We start from the raw sequence: 23,654 nt of genomic DNA, 5'->3' as shown, positions 1-23,654 counted from the left end.
TCTGTGGAGTCCATGCGCTTCCTCTTGCACAAGCTCTTTTGATGATCTTCCTCAGAGGAAAAAACTGGGGAAGACTGTGCAAAAAGGGTTGCCTGAGGGAGTATGTCCTGAGGCCCTTGCATCCGGTGTCCACTAGGTGCGGCTTGTGTACACTGCAGTCCAGAGGAGGGTGGGGAGAGTGATAGGACAGGATCGCCAACAGACGTAAGAGCTTTCTCCATTACCTGGAAGGCCAGTCCACCTGAAGAGGGGTGGGAACCCACGGCAAGGGTCACCCCTTGCCCAAGCGGATCAGCCTGCTGACCTGGAGTCCCTGGATGGCTGTGAAACTCCAAAGTACGTATGCCACAGCTGACATCCTGTGCCGTGGCAAGACTCCTGCCACAAAGGCAACTGTGGCTCCTTGGTGAAGTCCATAAAGGAAACCGTAGTGGGGGGAAGACTGCTATATCAAGGGGCTTCAAAGGCAATGAAGGAGGAGAATAAGTAGGGGTCTTTGGTAAAGAGTGATCACCTCCCGAGGAAGGATAGGTCCTGGGGGGCAGGATACCTCTGGCCAAAAGCAATTGATCCACAAAACAAGAGTGTTCAGAGAGGCTTCTAGTGGATTTCACGGATATGGCTGAGGGAGAGTCAGGCCTATCCAAGGACGGAGCAAGCTCGGTGCCCACCACAGGGGAGGTCTGCATTGAAAACGGAGCTGTAATGGTCTGAACTACTGGTGTCTGCACTGAAGAAAAATCGGTGCCGAAGTCATGGTCTGCACCAATGATGAGGTCGGTAAAGAAGTGGTTGTTGGTACCAGAGCCTGAGCCAAAAACATCTGTGACAAAAACAATGGTTGGTACAGAGAGGGCAGTCGGTGCTGGGTAAGTTGTCGGAGCTGAAAGGAAAGGGCGTCGAAACATCCAGACACGTCATAACAGTCTGCACTGACTGAACAGTTGGTGCCGGTAAGTCTGCACCAAGTAGCTCCTTGGTACCGATGCAGTATGGGGCACACTAGTTGTTGCCGAAGTCGCAGATGGCTCCAATGGCCTCTGTGCCGAAGGTCTAGGCATCAAAAGCACTGGAGCCGAAGAAGTCCTATCCAAACTGGAAAGCTTAGCTTTCTTAGGTCTCAGTTCCTGAGTCCCCAGCTGGGGATGAAGGAAGAGACTTGGCCTTTTTTTGTTCATCACTCTTTATGGGATCTTGGAGGGGTTGAAGCCTCAGACCTAGAAATAGCCTCTGAAAAGGGAGATTTAAGTAGCCCCTTCAATATTAATTTTTCCTTTCAATTAACATCCTATTAGAGAAGTTCTTAAAATCCCGCAAGGCAGGTCAACTGTTAAGTGAAGCACACCGAAGCAGTAGACACAGGGAATGTGCATCAGAAGTAGGTAATTTATGGCCACAATCCAAACATCTTTTAAACCCTGGACTACCTTTTTTTTTCATCTGCCATGGTTAGAAGGAAAGGAGAAACCAGAAAAATACCAGCAACGGTACAAGAAATACCTGAAGGTAAAAAGGAAAGGGGTTTACCAACTATGGTAAAAGAAAGGAATTACCTAGAGGTAAGAAAAGAGTTTAAAAGAATTTGAAAAAGGTTGTTGCTAAACGCGGTAAGGTAAGACATAACTATCTAATAACTTTTTGTGAAAAAAGCTGTCTTAGAACTTGGGTATGAAGAAAAATATTGTACTCCGCTCAAGAGAAGTAGCTTGACCAGACCAAATGGCGACGTGGCAAACGAAATATGAGGTAGCAGGGAGAGGGGAATTCTGGGTAAGAGCTTAGCTCGAGAGTTTGTAGCTGGCACAAGCTTCGGAGATGGCCGGCTCGGTTCCGAGGTCGGAACCAACTACCCACACGTAATGACTGAACGAGGATTAACGACATCAGATCTGTAGTTCTTGCAAAGCTAGAACAGTTCTCACCTGTTGTACACTGAGATGCAATTTGGTCTCCTGGAGTGAGCACGTGCCTTAGACTGTTCTACCAGACAATGTGAAACCATACAAGGGGGCTTGACAGATGAGACCTGAATCGGATGCCCTTTTAGCCGAAGTAATGGCGAGCAGAAAGGCGGTCTTCCAGGACAGAAATTGTAAATCCACTGTAGCTGCTGGTTCAAAAGGGGAAGAAACCAAGGCTTGCAGGACTGTATTAAGATCCCAAGGTGGCGCAGGGTCCTAACTGGAGACCCAAGTAAAAAGGTACCTTTCAAAAAGGCTTTACAAAGCTTGGAAGAAGCTAAGGAAGACGAATAGTCTCCCATATGAAAGTTGCAGATAGCTGCCAGTTGTACCTTTACTGTGGAAAAACTGGCACCCCGATGAAAAATATCTGCCAAAAATTCCAAAATGGCAGGGACTGGAGCAGTGAAGGGGTCCAAATCATGCAGAGAGGCCCATATAGAGAAATGTTGCCACTTACTGGAATAAAGCTTCCTCGTGGAAGATTTGAGAGCTGCTACCAAAATCTTAAAAGGAGAAGACAGCATGGGAGTCCCAGCTATCACGAACTGGAGGAGCCAAGCTGTGAGCTTCAGACGTACTAGATCTGGGTGTGAGATCCCTGATGGATGACAGATCAGATCCGAAACTGATCTAATGTCAAAGGACAAAGCATGAGACCACAGAGAGGGGAATCAAACTTGGCGAGGTCAAAAGGGGGCACTGAGGATCACTAAGCTCCCAAGCTGTTGCTGAATGAATTTCAGGATCAGAGGAGAGGAGAATAAGCATACAGAAGACTGGAGGGCCAAGCATGAACTAGAGCATCTCTGGCAGACTCCCCCAGAAGGGAGTTCAGAGCAAAAAACTCACTGCACTTCAGGCTGGAAGGAGAGGCAGAGATCGCAGCAAGGCTGACCCCACTTTATAAAGATCTGTTCTGCTACTGAAGGATTCAGAGACCACTTGTAAGGCATCAAATAGATCTGCCGAGCCAGTTAACTAAAATGTTGCACCACCCTGGAATGTGCGTTGTCACCAGAAAACGGTCCGAGATTGCCCACTCCCACAATCTCATGGCTTTGTGACAAGGGGGGTAAGACCTGGCTCCCCCCTGTTGATGCACCAGACTACAGTCTATCTGGATGGCAATAGTCCCTTGTGGAAAATGGGCATGAAGAGCTTGCAATGCCAAACAGCACAGCCCTCATCTCCAAGACATTGATATACAGATGGATCTCCAGGGAAGACCATGTGCCTTGGACTGTCCTTCCATGCAATGCCCCCCCACCCGAGCAGGGAAGCATCTGTGGTCACTGGGGTGAGAAGGATAAATTGTGACCCAGGAGAACCAAGGACTGAAGCCACCAGAGAAGCATATCCCTGCAAGCCCGACATAAATGAATTGGATGGGGAAACAGAAGATCTAGCAAGGACCACTGAAAAACTGGGGTCCATTGGAAAACCCTCATATGCAGACAAGCCATGGGGACTAGCGTAGTAGTGAAACCATGGACTTCAACACCTGAAGAGTTAACTCCACAGGGGAATATTGGGTATGAACAATGTACCATACATGGTCTGAAGGACTGAAGTCCATCTGGAGTTAGGAAAATCTTGCTCTGGGTGGTATTTAACAGGGCCCCAATGAAGTAGAGAACTTGAACTGGACCCAACTGGGACTTGAGATTTATGGTTATGCCTAGCTGGTGGGATGTCTGGAGAAGGAAATCACTAGCTTGACAAAGTTGATGCCTGTTGGGAGCAGAAAGGAGCCAATCGTCCAGGTAGGGGAAAAGGAGCGGAAGAGAGCCAATTGTCCAGGCGGGGGAAGACCTGGAAACCTTGCAGTCACAGGTGAGCCGCCACTACTGCCTTCACTTTGAGCACCATGGGGGCGGTGGTGAGACCAAAGGGAAGCACTCTGAACTGGTAATGATTTGCTCCCAGCCGGAAGTGGAGGAACCTCCAAGACTGCCTGCCCATTCTGATGTGATAGTATGCATCCTGGAGGTCCATTGAGCACATCCAGTCATTTCTCTGCAGAAAGGGCAAAATGGATTGTAGAGTGATCTTGAATTTTGTCTTTACAACTAACAGGTTTAGGGTTGAAAGATGCAGAATGGGTCTCAAGTCCTCAGTCTTCTTCGGCACCAAAAAGAACCTGGACTAGATGCCTGACCCGGACTGGTCTGGGGGAGATGGGCTGGATGACTAGTTTTTCGAGCAGCTTGGAAATTTCCACTGCTGCCTCCTCCCATTGTGTGGGTGGAACGTCCAGAAGGTGCTTGGGTTTGATTGGAGGTTAAAGGGAGGGGACTGAATATGCTCCGGACATAATTTGCAACACCCAACGATAGTCTGATAGCCTCCCAGGCTGTTTGGTGCATCGAGAGACGCCCCCAGACTGCCTCCAGATACCAACAGTCTGGTAACCCTTCAGGGCTGCTTTGAGGGTTTGTCCGGGAAAATCCAAGAACCCCGGTTCCTCAAAAGCTCCTCTGTCGCGAGGATGACATCTGTCATATCCCCCTCTGCCTCTGAGAAAAGGAGTCCTGAGCGTTGTGGGAAAATCCCTAAGACTTCCAGAATCACATCATCCCACGCCGATTCCTGGAGATGGATCGGTGTGGGGTTGAGAAGCAGATCCCAATGGCAGACAAGGTCTTCCAGTCTCACTTTGGACTGTGTCTCAAACGGTCTTGCCAAAATAAGTGGAACCAAAGGGTATTTGTAAAGGATGCCTTGAAGAGCTCCAAGAATGCACAAAGCCCAAGACTTGCGTGACAACAGATGGCAACACCTGGGCAAGCCACCCTAGAGGTGCCCTCCATAGCATGACAGGAGCCTCAGAGTTGTTAGAAATAGAAGTTAGGGTGGCCATATGGGAAAACGCCTTCACTTCTGCCGACATGGAACCTGAAAGCAGGCTCTGCAACCTTTGACCAGGTCCTGCTGAAGCCTAACAACATGTGCCATGTAGTTCAGCACAGGCCCCCTTCCCAAAATGGTCCAAGGCCTGAGATTCTCGATCCTCAGATGGACCATAGAGCTCTCCTGAGCGAGCTTCTTTTTGGTGACCACAGCAGCCACTATATCAACCAGAGATCACTTAGACCAATGCTATTTGTTCGAAGGGTGCAGAGAATTTTATCAGGGTGCTTGGGGATGGGCTCCATGTCGGGCTCCTTCCATGCCTGGGATGAAATCAAGTCCACAAGAAGATCAGCAGGACAGGACACCCAGGAGGTAGAGGTCCCTGCGTCAAATGCCTCCAGGAACAAACTCCGCCGGGTTGGGCTTTTGGACAGACCCCCCCCCCACCCACACTGGCATAGGATTTCCATGATGTCATCAAAGGAGGCACCTGGGGGTGACTAAGGAAACCTTCACCTTCCTCTAAGTCAGTGTCAACTGCGAGGGACTCTGGCAGGATGTCCAAGTGTCTTCACATATGTTTGGGGGAGGGGGGCTCGGGGGAGGACTCAAACTTCTGGGTGTTCCCTAGTGGCAATACCCTGGGGAGGAGAGTTAGAGTTAACAGGCTGTCCGTGGGGCAGGTTGGTGGATTCTAGATCAGAAATAGAGCCAGGACAGATTCAGAGGATAACATCAAGAGTCGAGGGATCCAAGATCACCCTCTCCACCAAATCAAAAGCAAAGGGAGAACGAATGCCTGAAGCTGGGAGGAGTACAGAATCCATAACAGAGTTGATGGGGGAGCCGGAGCAGAGCATCCAAGCGCCAAGACTCCCAAGTGGAAGGGCCTACTCTGAAAACCTTGGAGCCAACGTCATCCCATTGGATCTGGCAGAGACTACGGCTCCGAGAGCCAGATAGCTCTGAAAGTACAGTTTTGTACCTACCATAAATGTAGATGTCCGAACTGGATAGCATCTGCAGTCATAACAACTGGGTTGTCCTGTCGTCAGGCAGCCCTTCAGTCGGCCGGATTCCAAAGTCCGGGTCCGGCTTCGGCTGATGTCGCACTTCACCCGACGTCATCTCTGTTGGTCTTCGGGTATAAAAGCATCAGCCGACGCCATTTTCCTCAGTGTTTCTTGCCCCAGATGCCAGAAGCCCTCTAGAAGGCTAAACATTTTGGATAGATGCCAATGTTTCCAAAAGATAGAGGTAAACACAAAAATAAGCATGTATGTACATAAATACAAACAAATACACCATGAAAGACTCCCCCCCACTAGCTAGCTATTAGGAGGGTAAACACCCTAGGAGTACCACAGAGGGGAAGGAGGGAGGGTAATCCTGACTGCAGATGCTATCCAGTTCGGACATCTACATTTATGGTAGGTACAAAACTGTACTATGTCCTTCATGGATGCATCTGCAGTCATAACAACTGGGTAGAATACCATAGCCAATTAGGGAAGGAGGATAAAGTATATTATGGTGTGTTTAGGATCCCTTGCAGTACAGCAGTGGCAAACCCTGCTCGGGATCTGGAATATAGAGGTAAATTATAATGCTTGGCAAATGTATGCACGGAGGTCCAAGTAGCCGCCTCAATAATGTCTTTGGTAGCCACTCCTCGTAAGAAGGCTGTGGTAGTGGCTGTAGCCCTTGTAGAATGAGGTCTTATGTTCTGTGGAATTGGCTTTCCATGGAAGGAGTAACAGAATCGTATGCAATTTCCTATCCATTTGGAGATTGTCTGTTTGGAAATAGCTTTTCCTTCCCTTCCTGTTGCATAGGCTACGAAAAGTTGGTCAGTCTTTCTGCTATTTTTTGTTCTGTCCAAGTAGTAGCGTAGCTGTCTATGTACATCCAAGGTATGCAGAATTCTTTCCCCTCTGTTTTGTGGGTTGGGAAAGAAGGTAGGTAGGTGGATTGCCTGGTTTAAAGACACTCTGGATACCACCTTAGGCATAAATGTAGGATTAGTCCTCATGGACACTATCTTGGTGGAAGATTAGGAAGGGTTGCACTGCCATTAAGGCCTGTAGTTCTGAAACCCTCCTTGCTGAAGTAATTGCCAGTAGGAAAGCAGTTTTCCATGACAGGTGGTGTAGGTCTGCTGTTGCTGCTGGTTCAAAGGGTGATAGTGTCAATTTTTCTAGCACAAAGTTTAAGTCCCAAGCTGGCAATGGTGGTTTCCTTGGAGGTTTTACATTCTTGATTCCTCTGAGGAACTGCCTGAGCAAAGGGTGTGAAAAAACAGGTGGATCAAAGCTGTATTCTGCTGAAATAGCTGATGCATGAATCTTGGAGGAGTAGGACAGGCCTGAATGAAGTAGCTCGGCCAGATACTCCAGAATGTTAGGCATATCTATGTTTGATACATCTTTTCCTCTTTCAGAACTCCAAATGACAAACCTTTTCCATTTTCCAGCATAGTTCCTTCTTGTTGAAGGCCTGCGTGCTTCGAGAATAATGTCTTTAACTCTTTGTGAAAGTTCTGAATTAGCAGTTGCTATGTGATGTTCCATGCAGTCAGTTGCAACGTTTTTAGGTTTGGATGCATGGTGCTGTAGTTGTTCTGAGTTAGCATCAAAGGCATCATGGGAATTGGCCACATATTGTTCCGAGACATGCTCCTCAGCAGTGGGTACCAGTGTTGTCTTGGCCAGTTTGGAGCTATCAGGATTATCCTTGGACGTTCTTCCTTGATTTTCAGTAGTACTTTGTGTATCAAGGGAAGAGGTGGGAATGCATATGCTGTTAGGCCTTTCCAGCTGAAGGAGAGCGAGTCCACTTTCCATGCTAGTGGGTGGAATGTCCTTGTGCAGAATTTTTTGAGCTGGTGATTGAGAGGTGATGCGAATAGATCTATCTGAGGCATTCCCCATTTCTTCGAGATGGTCTTGAAGATGTCCGGATGCAGCTGCCATTCGTGGGCATCCGATGTGGTCCTGCTTAACATATCTGCTAGGGAGTTTTCTTTTCCTGGTACAAATATTGCCTGTAACTGGATGTTGTAGCTGAGTGCCAGGGTCCACAGCTCCAAAGTCATTCTGCATAGGGGGTAAGAATGAGTGCCTCCCTGTTTGTTGATGTACCACATGACTGTGGTGTTGTCTGTCCTTATCAACTGGCCCTCCTTGAGAAATGGTCTGAACTTTTGGATTGCCAGTTTTACTGCCAGCATTTCTTTTAGGTTGATGTGCAGGTGAAGTTGATCCTGTGTCCACAATCCTTGTACGCATTTGTCCAGCATGTGGGCCCCCCATCCTAGGTCTGAAGCGTCTGTTGTGATGGTCTGGCTTGCTTGACCTTTGCGAAAGGGCAGTCCTGGGTTTGACTGGCATGCCTGAGCCCACCATAGGAACTCCTGTTTTAAGCATGGTATTAGTGGAATTTCCGCTTCTAGGCTGTGTCTGTGTTGGGACCATAAATTCTTTAGGTACCACTGTAGTTTTCTCATATGTAGTCTGGCAAATGGAACCAAGATTATGCATGATGCCATGAAACCCAAGGCCTGCAGTACCTTTCTTGCTGTTAACTTGTTTAGTTTTGTCAGTGCCAAGAAGTAAAGAGGGAGTTCTTTTTGTTTTTCTGTAGTTAGGAGTGCCATTTGTCTTACTGTGTCCAATTCCGCTCCCAGGAAAGTCCTCGTCTGGGATGGTATCAGTCTTGACTTTTGTAAATTGACTGTGTATCCCAGTGCTTGTAGCAAGTAAATGACCCTTTGTAAATCTGTTGTCAGCTTGCTTTTGTTGTCTCCTTGTAGCAGGCAGTCGTCCAGGTATGGATAAATTTGAATTCCCTGTAGTCTGCAATGGGCGATTACTGATGCCAGGCATTTTGTGAATACTCTGGGCGCAGTAGATAAGCCAAAGGGCAATGCTGAGAATTGATAGTGCTCTGATCCTGCAAGAAATCTGAGGTATCTTCTGCAGATTGGTCGAATGGGGACGTGCAGGTATGCCTCCTTGAGATCTAGAGTTACCAGCCAACACTCCTTGCCCAGCATGGGAAGAAGTTGCTGTAGGGTCAGCATTTTGAATTTTGGGACAATGATGTATGTATTTAAGGTGGACAGGTCGAGAATTGGTCTCCAACTTTTTTCCTTTCTTGGAACTAGGAATAGTCTGGAGTAGAACCCCTTTCCTTGCTCTGCTGTTGGCACTTTTTCCACAGCTCTCATGTTTGTTAACTCCATTATCTGTTGTAGAGCCTCTGTTTTTTGATTTGGAGGTAGATTTGGCATTCCTCTTTTGACTGGTAAAGTGTGGAAGTGGAACCGGTAACCTTGATCTATGGTTTGTAAAATCCACTTGTCCTTTGTTATCTGGTGCCAGTTTTTTGAAAATAAGGTTAGCTTTCCACCTAGAGGAGCTGCTATTTGTTCCCTGGTAGGCGGATTTAGGATTAAGTCACTGTGGCTGTGTTGATGTAGTGGCAGAGGTTGAATCTGTGCCTCTGTTACCTTGCCACTGTCGTCCTCTGTAGGCACCTCCTCTGGATTGGTTTCTGCCTCTGGAACGTCTATTCCTGCCCCTTTGAGGTCTTGTGGAGTCAGGAAAGGACCAATTCTTGGCAGGCCAGTTCCTGCTAAACCTTGGGGGTTGAACCTGCAAGAAATCTTTAACTGTTTGGACTGATTTTGCCTTTTCTTCCATTTTCTTCATAACCTGCTGGGCAGGTGTACCAAACAAACTTGTTTTATCCATAGGAGCATCTAGCAACTTAGATTTAACATGATCCGGTAGAGCTTGCTCCTTTAGCCATGCATGCCTTCTAATTACTGTGCCAGTCATGGCTGATCTAAATGAAGCCTCCAGTGCATCATAGCCACATTTTAAAGAATGGTTACTAACCTGCTGTATGTTATTTACCATTTCTAATACATATTTCTTATCAAAAGGTTCATCAGTGGTTAGCTTTTTAGTTAACTGATCAAGCATAAACTCTTGGTATTGTATCATGTGAAACTGACAATTTAAAGCTCTAGCTGAGAGAGTGGCTGAAGTGTAAACCTTTTTACCCCATCTGTCTAATGACCTTGCTTCCCTTTCAGAAGGAATAGGGTTTTAGCTATGGTCGCGGCTACTGCCTTGGGACCCTGGGATATAGTTTCGGGGTCTGCAAGAGGGGCCTTGTAAAGGTGGTGATGAGTATCTGGCACCCTGTAAAATCTGTCTGGTTTGGCAGGGGCTGGGGGTAAAGAATCTGGAGCGAGCAGACATCATTGAAAACATCATCCACCACAGAGAGAACAGGAGGTATAGCTAAGGGCCTGTGCTGTGGAAGGTGCAAAAAGGTCCTAAGTCTTTCTGGAGTCTGAAAAATCCTGTTGCTGCCATTGGAACTGTTCTCGCATGGCATGCAAGGTTTCCCCAAAGGAGAATTCTTCTGGTGGGGAAGCAGCTGGAATGGATTCTTCAGCATCAGAATCTTCAAAATTGGAGAAAGGAGTCTCTGGCTGGTCAGTTGTGTCTGATTCATCAGCAGAATCATCAGAGGACACTGGCTCAGGGGGCTCTGCCCTAGGTCTCTTCTCTGGGGGCTGAGAGGCCCTGTCTGGGTGAGATTGAGATCCTCTAATTAATGAAATTAAATCTTCTGCCAAAGTAAGCATTTGAGAACTGGAAGAGGGCCTGGTTGAGGGGGGTTTAACAGGCACTGTTTTAGTAGTCTTGGCTGCTTTAGCCCTGGCGAAGGCCTTAATGGACATGGCTGCTGGAGGCCTAGCAGCACCACGTGCTGGGGTAGAGACATCCAAGGGAATGGTGTCTGATAAGTCAGGGGTAAGCACCGTAGTGGGTAAAATTTCTGAGGCCGATTCAAGAGTGGTAGCAGGGGCCTCAGCTGTAGAGATAGATTCAGCTGTATTTTGATCAGTTTTCTCGGTTTCGGCCGAAACAGAGACACTCGCGGTTTGCTTAACCATGGTTTCGGCCGAAACCGCGGACCGCGAGTGTCTGTCTTTTTCTTTGCGTTTTTTGGCAGAATGCGTAGTCGGAGGATCCGACGGCATAATGTACGCAAAATCAGAACCGAAAAACTGTTCTGCAAACTCCGACCGACGCCTAAGCGTTCGTCGGTTGAAAGAAGCACAGGCCGAACAGGCTGCTACGTCGTGGGTTGGGCCTAAACAAGGCAGGCAGTAAGAGTGGAAATCTTTATGAGGTATTTGTTTCCCACAGGTTAAACAATTAACTTTTTCTGACATCGGCTGAGGCAAGAAAGAGTCCCCAACGGGGTACTTAGCTTTAGAAGTCTTCGAAGTAGTATTCGGTAGAAGTAATCTCTGGATCCGACCGACCGGCACTTGCGAACAGCTTCTGCTTCGGGCGCCACGCGGCAAGAAAGACTGAGGAAAATGGCGTCGGCTGATGCTTTTATACTCGAAGACCAACAGAGATGACGTCGGGTGAAGTGCGACATCAGCCGAAGCCGGACCTGGACTTTGGAATCCGGCCGACTGAAGGGCTGCCTGACTACAGGACAACCCAGTTGTTATGACTGCAGATGCATCCATGAAGGACATCTGGTCAGAGCAGAGCCACTCAGGGCAATGGTTGGCTTGAGGTACCATTGGCTCCAGCCTCAGGCCTGGAGAGGCATTCAGAGGAGGCCAATACAGGAGACTGGACCCAGGAGACCTCTGGCTAGAAACAAAGTGACCAGAGCCAAAGGGAGCCCAGACTTTGGGCCGGGTGGGATTTAGCCGGGGGCCCAGCTGAAGTGCAGTTGGAGGACCACTTATTGGGTCGATCCCTGTTTCAATGCTTTTTCCTGTCCTGGCCTTCTTGGCAGGAGGTTTGAGTCCCCGAGGCTGGGGCAGAGTAAGATGTAGAGGCCTCAGAGGAAGGAGGCCTTTCAAAATGAGCTTGATCTTCCTGTTGATCAATGCGCAGGGGTTGAAGCCTGCACAGATCACAGGAGATGTCTAGGTGTGGCACTCCCAGACTGTGCCCATGAGAAGAGGGGAGCTTATAGCCACACACTGCATTTCCAGAAGCCTGGCTTAGTGGTCTCAGCCATGGCAAACAGAACCTAGCACTCTCATACACTATAGAGGAAAGATGAGGATTTTTTTCCCTTAAGAGAACAGACTCGAATGCAAGATCGTGTAGGGTACAAGAGTGAAAAAAAGGAAAACCAGAAAGAAAGTTTCACTTACCAGGATCTCTGAGCTTACAGGTCACAATGCAGCAAATGAGATCTGTGGGTAGGAGGGAGACTGGCATTACGAGTAGGGGAGAAGCATGGACCCAATGCTAGAGAAATGAGTCTGTCAGATCCATACTGGAACAGTGTCCCACAGGCTGAAGATCAAATTGAAACAACTTCAAATCTATAGTTCTTGCAACTCTAGAACTGCTCTCACCTCTTACATCGATATGCAATCTGATCTCCTGGGGTGTCCACGTGCCTTGAACTGTTCCACCAATTCCCCCACACAATTTGGGAGGAGTCAGTGGTCAATGTCACGTTTGGGGGTAGGAAGAAAAACGATCACATGTAATGTCTGTAGAGTGAAGCCACCAAAGAGATTCTTTGCAAATCTGAGAAAGTTTGACCGGAAAGCTTAGAGGATTCCTGTGTAGTGACCATTGGATTGCTAAAGTCCACTGTAGAATTCTCATATGAAAGCATGCTGTGGGCAGAGTTATGGCCAGCATGGAACCCAACGCTCCAAGAAATAAATGGGCTGGAGGTTTCAGAATGGCAGTCACTGGTTTTATGTGAAATCTTAAATTTAATACTCTGCTGTCAGATAAGCAAGAGAAGTTCTTGTGCCCAGCTGTCCTGTGACATCACTTGAACCTGTTCCAACTGGAATTTATGCAGGTTGATAGTTATTCCAAGACCTGGAGTCGGTGGAGGAGATGATCCTTGGCTTGTAACAATAGATGCCTGGCTGGAGTGATTAGGAGCCAGTCATCCTGACAGGGGGAAGATCTGGTACCCTTGCAGCCTTTGATGGACTGCCACTACTGCCAAACATTTGGTGAGCACCCTGGGAGCTGTTGTGAGACCAAATGGGAGTGATCTGAACTGGTAATTACCAGCTCCCAGCCAGAATCAAAGGTACCGTCTGAAGTGCCTGTATGTTGATGTGAAAGTATGTATCCTTCAGGTCTAGAGCACATCCAGTCATTCATCCTCAACAGGGTTAGGATGGATTGAACGTACCCTATCCTGAATTGTGTTCTTTATATATTTGTTCAAAGAAGTTAGGTCCAGAATTGGTCTCTGGTCCTGTCCTTTGGGTACCAAAAAGAACCTGGAATAGACACCTGATCAAACTTGGGAGGGAGCTCCTGGATTACCTTTTTTGCAGCAGTTTTGCTATTTCTACAGCTGCATCCTCCCTCTGATTGAGTGGAACATCAGGGAAGTAATTCTTTGGATTCAAGTTTCTCTACAAAAAGGGAAAGGTGGTTTCCTCTGGATATGATCCTTGGCACCCATTGGCCATTTATGATGACTTCCTAGGCTGCAGGGTGCAATGAAAAGCACACCCCAACTGCTGCCAGAGGAAGGCAGTCTGGCAACTGCTAAGGAATGCTGGAAGGGTCCATCTGAGAAGGGTTCCTAAGATATTTGGTTTTGAGAGTGCCTCTGTGTGGGTGGAGTTTACCATTCTGGTTATTTCCCCCTGTGCCTCAGGAGGAAAAAAAACCCAGGCAGTCTTGATAGGAAGCTTCCGATTTCTTGAATCGCATCTTTTTACTGCCATGCTGGTTTCTGGAAAAGGACCTCAGTCAAGTAGAAAAGCAGATTCCGATGTCAGACAGGGTCTTTCCATCTTTCTCGCTGCAGGAGAGAGTCTCTCCAATAGGTTGAAACAAGGTAGATCTGCCAAAGTGTGCATTGATGAAAAACACCTTAAAAGGCTCAGCAAAGTCACAGCCTCATCCAGACATGCCTTATGGCAATGCATGAACTGGACACCCTTAAGGTTACCCCTCAAGCTGCATGGGCTACAAACCTCAGGGACGAATTACAGTGATTGAAGGGTGGCCAGTATGGAGGAAAAGGCTTTCTGTTCCTCAGCAGACATGGACCCTGGGGGCTGAGCTAAAGAGTTCCTTTACCAGGTCCCTTCTGTTGTCTCAAATGGATTAATAGTTTAACATACTAAAAGTAAATGTGGAAGAGGCATAAACTCTTTCCAAATCTATCCAAAGCCAGAGATTCTCTATTAAGGGGAGGGACAGAAGAGCTTTCTTGGGCTAGCTCCTTTTTGGTGGCTGCCATTACTTCTAGTGGTGATGTTGAGGATCCTTCACCTTCCTCATAGTTGGTGTTAGTGGTAACAGATTCCTCAGGGGAATCAATGTGCCTCCTCTTGCACAGTCTCTTCGGAGGGACGTCTTCTGTGAGATGTTCTGGAGAGGTGTTTGAAGAGCCTTGGGGTTCCACAGAAGTGTATGGAGACTTTCCACAGCCAGCTGTCCACATGGTAGACTAGTGGCCTCAGGCACCAATCCAGAAGAGGTAAGGATAGGTTCTGAAAAAGTGAGAGCCAAGGGTCTCCTGGAATGGGTGGGTGAGGGCACTCTCCACAACTTCAAAAGCTGAAAGACTCAGCTCCCAGAAGCATCCCCTATGGAACCGAAACTACTGGAGGGGACACCTCCTGAAGCCTCAGAGTCCCCTGCTCTGAAAGGGGAATCAGAGTCAAACTGTCAAACGAAGCTCCAAGAGCATGTGACCACAAACTTCAGAGTGGAAGTCAAACTGCCTGAAAAGACAGAGGCTATAGCTCAGAGACTCACTTGGCCCAGAAAGTCAGAGCCAAGTGAGTCAGGGAAATGGTCGAGGGCGAAGATGAGATCACCATCAGCCCTGACACCTCAGTGCCTAACAGTAACAGAACTGAAGACTAACAGAAGGCCAGAATGGAGGAGCCATAAGTTGGAAAGGGGGAGCCTCATGGATCCAGAAGGGGATGGAGCAGACAAAACCCCCATTTAGATCTGAGAAACTGCCTCAGTCTAAGCACATCTTTCTCAGAAAAGCTTCAAGATGATCTGGAGGATGTGGAAGAGGGAGACCTGGGAAGATTTCCTCTGAGAAGGGAATTTTCAGGCAATGGTGGTCGGCCAAGCTAGAAGTAGAGGCACAATGAAGACCTCTGATCCAATCCGCGCAGTCCCAGGAAGCAGAAGAGGCATGGAGTGATTTGGCGAAAGATGGAGCTGAGGAAGCCAAACCAGACAGGGTTGGATCCGAGGACCTTGGCACTTTTTTGGCTGCTCTGAAGAGGACTTCATAGGGAAGCATTTCCTTACTCTCCCAGGCCTCTTTAGAAGATTTAGAGTGGGGAGAAGCCTCTGACATTGAAGGAACAGCAGAGGAAGATGAAGGCAGGAGCAAATCTTTCAAAATAAGCTTGCTCCTATCTGCCAGGGCCCTGGAGAGAAAACTTACAAATGCTGCAGTCGCTGTCCAAATGAGAAGGCCCCAGGCAGCAAATACACTCCCTGTGGGCAGACAACTGGATCTTGTGCCCACAGGAACTGCATTTTTTGAATCAGGTTTCTCCTTTTTAATCAGCCATGGAAAGGAAAGGCAGTAAGAGAGGAAAGGGAACGCTACAGCAAGAGAAACCAGAGTAAAGGGAATTTTTTTTTTTAAACTACAAGAACAGGGGGAGACTAAGAAGCAAAGAAAAAATCTAACTTATGTAACGAACACTAAATAAACCCATGGAAGAGCTCAGGAGTATTGGAACCTCGCTGTTATTCCAGTGAGCCGCAAACAAGAAGTGAGGTAATCTGTAGTGGGGAATTATGGGTAGGATGGAGGAGCTCAAGCTTGGAATCTTTAGCTAGTGAAGTGGCTGGTCGGTTCAGAAAGTCAGAACAGAGACCCACAGGTTAATGACTGAAGAGGACAGATCAATTTTTACACTTGAAAGAGCTCTGTGGCTAAAGGAATGAAAAACAGAGCAATCCTCCTGAAGATGGAGGAGGCCCAAACAGTACAGTGTGCTTGTGTCAGAAAAGGGCATCCTCTAGCCACATTTCAGGCAGTTTAAATACAGGATCCTTATCCTTTTCTGCCATCTCTCTCTCTTCCAGACAGGAGAATACAGCATTTTTTAGGAGAGAAAAATATATAGAAATATAAATGATAAACTACACAGTGTAGGAGGAAAATATCAGCAATGATATTTAGAATACACTGTGTAGGGAAAGGGAAATAAAAATAGTATTTGGAGTACTGATGTACAAGACAGAAAAAGGGTAAGGGATTTTGAATTGTAGATAAACAGAATTAAAAGTTAGGGTGATCTGCTAGAGAGCAACTGACACCACATCTGACACGAAAAGCAGCAAATGAGATCCAAGGTAACTGGGATAGGTGCATTCTGGGTAAGGGATAAGCACGTGTTTTTTGATTACTACGAGCTATGGTAGCAGCTAACAGTTGAGAGCATCTGAACAGAGCCCACAGGTTGAGGACAGACTGAAAATTGTCAGATCAAAAGTATCCAATACTACACTTCCAGCAGAGTAAACTGTAGCAAAATGTCTGTGGTAGAATGGTGCAGTATTCATACTGGTGTTCAAGCACTTTGTATAGTCCAATTCAGTTCCTGGCTAGAGTGCCTTTTGTGGAGGATGCGTGGATTTGACAGATTCTCTGGTTTCCTAAGGCACCTTAAGTTGGGAATTTGTCATAACCTAAAGCTGCGCACAGGCACTGCAGTGTTCCCTGCAATGGACTGGTAGTTTTTCAAGTACTGGTCCTTAGCCTCGTTTGCTGGAGACTGGCTCCAGCCTCTCCATAAACATGGTAATGCCAGTATTGGAGGAAATGTTTTTTTCCACAGACCCATTTAATATAGAATTTCTGCAAAACACTACTACTACTGTTAACCTCCAGACGTTAAGCTGCCACTGCAGGGTACTGAGAATCTAGGCAATAAGGGAAAAAAACTAGTGCTATGAAAAGTCTTGGCACAAGACAAACCTTCACACGTACGGTAACCACAAAGATTACTGTGAAGGTAAGATGGGAATGACTTACTACTATACTCCCTTATGCGGATTAAACTGACTACTGCCTTTGGCACCAACTGTGTGCACGGTCAATGACCATTACTACCAGAATATTCATCTGTTTATTAAATGCATCAGGGGCCTCATATCTTTGCTCTTTGTTCTCTGCTCAGTCTTGCAGAACCATTAAGAATAAAACTTGACAAAGTCACATTTATAAGATAAAAATCCATGCCATTTGCTCTTACTTTCCACTTTTATATTTCTCTTGAACTGCCTGCTGTGCATGTTGTCTTGCACTGAGGTAGGTTTGATGAAGGTCTGTCAAACAAGGAGTTAAGCTTTCAAGTGTGTAGCCAGACAGTTTTTCTAGGACTTCAGGCTGTAAAAGGAAAAAAATATTCAGCAACAGCATGGACCAAAATAAAATAGCATGCAAACCTGAAAAATTAACACATGATTTAAGAATCAAATCCCTCCACTGCACATTTTCCACCCTGCCTTTTTTATCCATGGATATGTGGAAACCCACTTATGCAGTTATTCCCTGCATGGCTGCAGTGGGACTGTGCTAACCACTATATGGCTTGCTAAGCTCAAGACAGCTACTGTTTAGCAGGTCAGAAAAAAGCTAATCACAATGTTGCTGCTCATTTTAATCTTGAAGGATTTCACAAATACCTTTTTAGTTCAAACATTACACATACTGCAAATTTATTGTAGTGCCTATTAAAATATATATATGCTCACACATGCTTAGATTTTACAAACATTACTTGGCCTAAACAAGAAGTTACGTACTCACCATAACATTCGATGTATTTAGTCCATCTCGCCTCACATTCTTACCTGTGGGTTCAGAGCCGAATGTCGGCTCCAACTCGGCCAAACTTTTTTAGCTCGAAATCTTTCTATTGTCTGGGCAAAGATGGCATCCCCCATGCTGCACTGCTCTCTATCCCCAGATCTAGTTTGCTGCAAGTGCCAGCACTCACTATCCATGCATACCACCTAAAGAAAGGAAGAACAAACCAAGAATGAAGGGAGCTCTGAAACCAGACCTAACCTCCAGATCCTCCAGGACGGTGATAGGAGAGAGGGGGGGGGGTAAGTAAGAATGTGAGGCGAGATGGACTACCTACATCGAACGTTATGGTGAGTACATAACGTCTTGATGTTATGTAGTCCAATCTCACCTACATTCTTACCTGTGGGACAGTGTCCCCAGCACCTAAATCCTGGGAGGCTCAGTGGAAAATAATCCTGAGCACTGTGGAACCAAAGGAAGACCTGCCCCTAGATACCACATCTAACTTGTAATGAGTAACAAAGGTGTGAAGAGATGCCCAAGTAGCTGCAGCAAATATCATCCATAGACCATCTGGCCTGAAAAGCTGTAGATGTAGATACAGAGTAGAGTGAACCTTCACCTGGAACGGTAAAATAGTTTCCCCCTGAGGAATAAATGAAAGAAATACAACTGGAAATCCACCTGGACAATGTGACTTTGGAAACAGGAGACCCAATTCTATTTTTCTGAGGTATTTTGTTCTGTGCAAATAAAAACGTAATTGTCTGTGCACATCCAATTGATGAAATTTGAATTCTGCCTTGAGAACTGGGGAAAAAACACTGGCAATTCAATAGATTGGTTAAGGTTACTGACTGACACCACTTTGGGAAGAAAGGAGGGGCTCGGTCCGAGAGAAACCCCGTCCTTATGAATAATCAAATAAGGTGGTTTGATTGCTAGAGCTTGAAGTTCCGAAACACGTCTGGCTGACGTGATTGCTACTAAAAAGACAGTCTTCCAAGTTAAGAATTTTAAATCGCAAGTGGCTGCAGGCTCAAAGGGGGGTGAAGAAAGACCCTGTAGAAGTTTAAGTCCCAAGGCATAACAGGTTCCGATACCGGAGGACGAAATAAAGTGCCCTTCAGGAAAGCCTTACAGAGTCTATGTGCCATCAGGCTAGGCTAGTCTGCGACATGAAAGGTAGAAATCGTCGCCATTTGGACTTGAATGGTTGCGGACACTGAACTCTGGTTAAAGAGCATAGACAAGAACTCCAATACAGACGAAATTGGAGCTGTGTAAGGGTCAATCTTTTTGGCATGCGCCCAGATAGAAAACCTCTTCCATTTGCTGTAATAAATATTCCTGGTCGAGGGCTTATGAGGAAGATGAAATACGAACCACCTCCGGCGAAAATTGAAGCCTAATGACAGAAGTTGAGTAGCCAGGCTGTCAACCGGAGGGTCCGAAGAGAGGGATGGAGCTGCCCTGACATGTGTCAGTAAGTCTGGTTGTGGGTCCTGAATCCAAGGAGCGTCCATGAGACAGGGATGGAGAAAGGGGAACCAAATTTGACGAGGCCAGTGTGGGTCAATCAGAATAATTTTGCTTCCCAGGGATTGCGCTTTCTGAATAACCTTTGGCAGCAAGGGGACCAGAGGGAAGGCATATAGTAGACCGGATGGCCAATCGTGGACTAGAGCGTCCCTGGGTGACTCCCCCCTGAGGGGGGATCAACATGAAGTAGCTGCTGCATTTGGCAGTGAGCGGATGGCAAAAAGGTTGCAGCAAGGCTGACCCCACCTGCCGAAGATCTGCTCCGCAACTTGACAGTACAGGAACCACTCGTAAGGCATCAGAATAGCTCTGCTTAGCCTGGCTGCGATCACATTGGACTTCCCCGGAATGTGTGTTGCCACCAGAAAACGTTCGGAAGACACTGCCCACTGCCACACTCGAATGGCCTCTCTGCAAAGGGGATAAGACTTGGTTCCTCCCTGCTTGTTCAGATACCACACCACTGACATTGAGTGGACTGCAATAGTCCCGAGAGGAAGAAAACTCTGAAGTGCTTGCAACGCTGGTAGCACAGCTCATCTCCAGGACATTGATATGCAGATGCATCTCATGCTCTTGCCACATGCCTTGGACTGTCCTGCCTAGATAATGACCCCCCACCCCATATGGGAGGCATCCGTGGTCACCGTGGCAACTGGGGGCACAGGAACGAAGGGCTTTTCCGCATTCAGGTTGTCAGTGCGAAGCCACCAACCGAGATCCTGTTTGCCCTGCGAGTAGAATAGGGTAAGAAAGTGGAAGACTGAGACCACTGGGCAAAGAGTAGCCACTGAAGGAGCCTCATGTAACCTTGCCAGAGGGACTAACAATCGTAGCAGCCATTATCCAACTGTTGACATAGGTTGATAGTAGCGTCCCTGGTCTGAAGTAGTAGATGCCTGGTGGTGGCAGTAAGGAGCCAGTCGTCCAGATACGGAAACACTTGGAATCCCAGACGCCTCAAGTGAGCAGTCACCACTGCCATGCATTTGGTAAACACCCTGGGGGCTGTGGTGAGACCAAACGGCAGGGCTCGAAACTGATGATGACTGGCTCCCAGCCAAAAGTGTAGGTAACTTCTGGATGCCCTGTCCATCTTTGTGGTAGTAAGCATCCGAGCACATCCAGACTTCTTTTCCCAACAATGGGAGAATAGACTGCAGTGTGACCATTCGGAACTTGGACTTTTCCACATGGGTGTTCAATTGACTGAGATCCAATATGGGTCTCTGGTCCCCTGTCCTTTTCGGCATCAAAAAGAATCTGGAGCAAGTCCCTAATCCGATCTGGTCTGAGGGGACATGTTGGATGGCTCCTTTTTCTAGCAACTTTGAAACCTCTGAAGCTGCATAATCCCTTTGACTGGGTGGAACATCCGGGATTTTCTTGACTGGAGGGGGGATTTGACGAGAAGGGGATGACATATCCTCCGGAAATTATTCGTAGAACCCATTGGTCCTGGGTGATGTCTTGCCAGGCCTCCGGGTATAATGAGATTCGACCCCCAACTGGCTCTGGAAATGCACAGTCGGGCCTCCCATCAGGAGCGGCGGTAGGGAAAACCACGAAAGGAATCGCAGTCTTCCGAGTTGCGGGGGCCTCCTCTGCCCCTAGGGCGGCGTCTCCCTGAATAACCACCCCCTCCCCTGCCTCTGGAGGGGGGCTCACCTTGTGTACTGGGAAAAAAACCTCAGTGACTTCTTGAACCACATTTTGCCACCCCTCTGGGCCTTGAGATAAGGCCTAGAGGGAAGGGAAAAACGGACTCCTACGGCAGACAGTTTTTTCCCTCCTGCTCGCACCTAGTGAGTGCCTTTCACCTTGGTTCCGAACAAAGAGGAACCATCAGAAGGGGCGGTGAATGAAGACTTGAAGGCCTCCGCGAAATGACATAGGTGCATCCAAGCCTGCCTCCTAAGAGCAACTCCTGAACTTGTTGCCCTACTTGATCCCTCAATCTGCATAGGAGATTAGCCTCATGGAGGGGTTTGCAATGGAACCGAGGGTAGACATCTGAGCGTTGACAGCCTGGGCCACCGCCTCAGAAACGTTGCCCGTGAGCATCTCCAAGCTCCTTGAGGAGATCTCTCTTGAGCCATGTAAAGTGTGATAAGTAAATCAGTGACTGTAAGGTAAAGATCACTGAAGAAAACGTACGCTTCCTGTACCGATCCATGGTCCTAGACTTCTTGTTAGGGGGGGGATGGACGGTGGAAGAAGTCTCTGCTAATTCCTTCTGGGTGGCAGCTGCCATGACCATGGCATCCACAGGGACTCCCCTGGACAGAAATTCCTTCTCAGGAGCAGCAGACAAAAATTTATTGGGTCTCCTGGGGACTGGTTCCAGAGTCAGGGGTTTCCCCACACCCTTCGACAAACCAAAACCAGAAGCTCGAAGGGTGGAGATACACAGGAGGCGGACAGCTGAGCACCAAAGGCCTTCAGGAAGACAGACTCCTCCTCGGAGGGGGCTTTGGATGGCCAGTCACCTCAGCTTCAAAATCTCTAGGATGTCAGAGAAAAACATCCTCAGAGGATGACTTAGGAGACCCCTCAGATTCCTCGAGGTCAGTATCTGATGTGAGAGATCATGGGAATCTATGTGCTTCCTCTTGCACGTCTTCTTTCTGGGTTGCTCCTCAGACAAAAACTGAGGAGACCTCAGAAATGTGGGGACCACTCATGGGGGTACCCTGAGGTCTTGAGGCTCCACTGTCTAAAGACAGATGGCAGAGACCTGCACCGGTGTAGTAGGGGACAGAATGACAGACCCGCATGATGCCGCTGACCTGGCCAGTGCGCTCCACATGGCCTCGAAGGCTGGTCCTCCTGAGTCCGAAGAATGACCAGCCTCCAAAGCCAAGACAGGAGTCAGACTTCCCCGCACTGAAGCACCGAGAGGGAGACTAGGAGCAGAGGTGTCCCGAAGCCTCTCCCTTGGGTCCGACCGAAGAATCCTGAGTCTTGAACCCAGTGGATGGCATCGACTGGGTCGGAGCAGACATCTGCACAGATAAGCCAGGAGGGGCTGTTGGAACCGACCTAGGGACATCACACGGAGCAGAGCACTCCGGCTCCGAAAGCAGAGATGTGCTCGGAGGAGGGTATCGAAGCAGGTTGAGGGACCAGCTACGGGGCAGACTGGGTCGGAGCAGAGAACAATTTTGCCAGAACCGGTGACTGAAGGAGTCTCTGCACCACTCTATTGACGTCCACATCTGATAAGGTCCTGGAAGATTTGGAGGATAGAGAAGGAGAGAGAGACCTCCTCTCTGAAGGGGACCTGCGAGGAGGGGATACTGGCCTAATGCTAGCCGATTGGCTCTGAAAAGGTTCCAAGAAGGTTGGAGCCGAAGCAGGTTCCATAACAACTGACACTTCCTGCAGCCCAAAGGACAATGGAGCAGAGGATTTCGAAGCAGACTATTTTCTCCGGTCGCTCCCAAGAGACTAATGGAGCCAGAGATATTTTTTGTTTCAGAGGATTTTGCCTTAGAGCTGGAACCACTCTCCAAACCCTCCTCAAAGGAGGGTTTCAAAAGTCCCTTCAAAATCAATTTATTCTTCCTTTCCTGAAGAACTCGCGGACTAAAGGCAGGACAGAAACTGCACGACTCCTGGAGATGAATCGCTCCCAGACAATACACACAGTGTCCATCGGTAATGGACATTTTATAACTGCACCTAGCATTTCTTGAAGCCTGAGGGCTTGTACACCTTAATATCTTTGCACAGTTAAACAATTAACCACTGAATAAATGGACCAACGGTCAAACAGTCAAGGCGGGAAAAAGCCTACAACAAACAGAACAACACGATCTCCAAGTTAAATGATCCTTAGACACAAACAAGAGGGGAAGGACTAATACCTCTAATTTAAACGGTTTTATTCCCGGTAAACTTATGACAAGGAAAGTAAGGGGACAGACTAGGTCCTCTAACTGAAACGGGCCTAGCCTGTTGGAAACAGCTAGTGGGATACCACAGAAAAAAAGCATCAAAAACAACTTTTCCACAAGGCAAGACAAGAACACACACAATAGCTATTAAAATAGCTTTTTTTGCAAAAAAATTCTCTGATAAAGAAAAAGGGTACTTAGCAACAGCCAAAAGCGAGACCACGTCAGAGCTACACGAGCAGCAAACGAGATCTGGGGATAGAGAGCAGTGCAGCATGGGATACCATCTTAGCCTAGCCAATAGAAAGACTTAGAGCTAAAAAAGTTTGGCAGAGTCGGAGCTGACATTCGGCTCTGAACCCACAGGTAAGAATTAGGCAAGATTGGACTACATAAACATTTCTATTCACTAAGAGTCTAGGTTTGTTCTGAGGAAGTCCCAAGCAGCAGGGACGACAGTGCTCAACCACTTGTCAACAATTAGAAAGTTTTACATTTTGTGGTGCCTAGACTATGTGGACCTTAAACTGATTATGAAATC

At 47.5% G+C, this 23,654-nt stretch overlaps 1 protein-coding gene across 1 annotated transcript in view; it reads right to left on the bottom strand.

Moving 5' to 3' along the window:
• Positions 1-23,654, bottom strand: part of CCNA2 (cyclin A2) — a 1,007,636-nt gene that overhangs the window by 39,784 nt on the left and 944,198 nt on the right. The window contains exon 7 of the mRNA XM_044061531.1: positions 17,113-17,246. Within this exon, the coding sequence (XP_043917466.1) occupies positions 17,113-17,246 (134 nt within the window). The remainder of the gene's footprint in view (positions 1-17,112; positions 17,247-23,654) is intronic.

Source organism: Protopterus annectens, chromosome 2.part0 (assembly GCF_019279795.1).
Source record: "Protopterus annectens isolate FY-2018-M chromosome 2.part0, PAN1.0, whole genome shotgun sequence".
In the NCBI taxonomy this organism is placed as follows: Eukaryota; Metazoa; Chordata; order Ceratodontiformes; family Protopteridae; genus Protopterus; species Protopterus annectens.
Note: the sequence above shows the minus strand (reverse complement) of the source record. Positions and strands in the feature narration are given on the sequence as shown.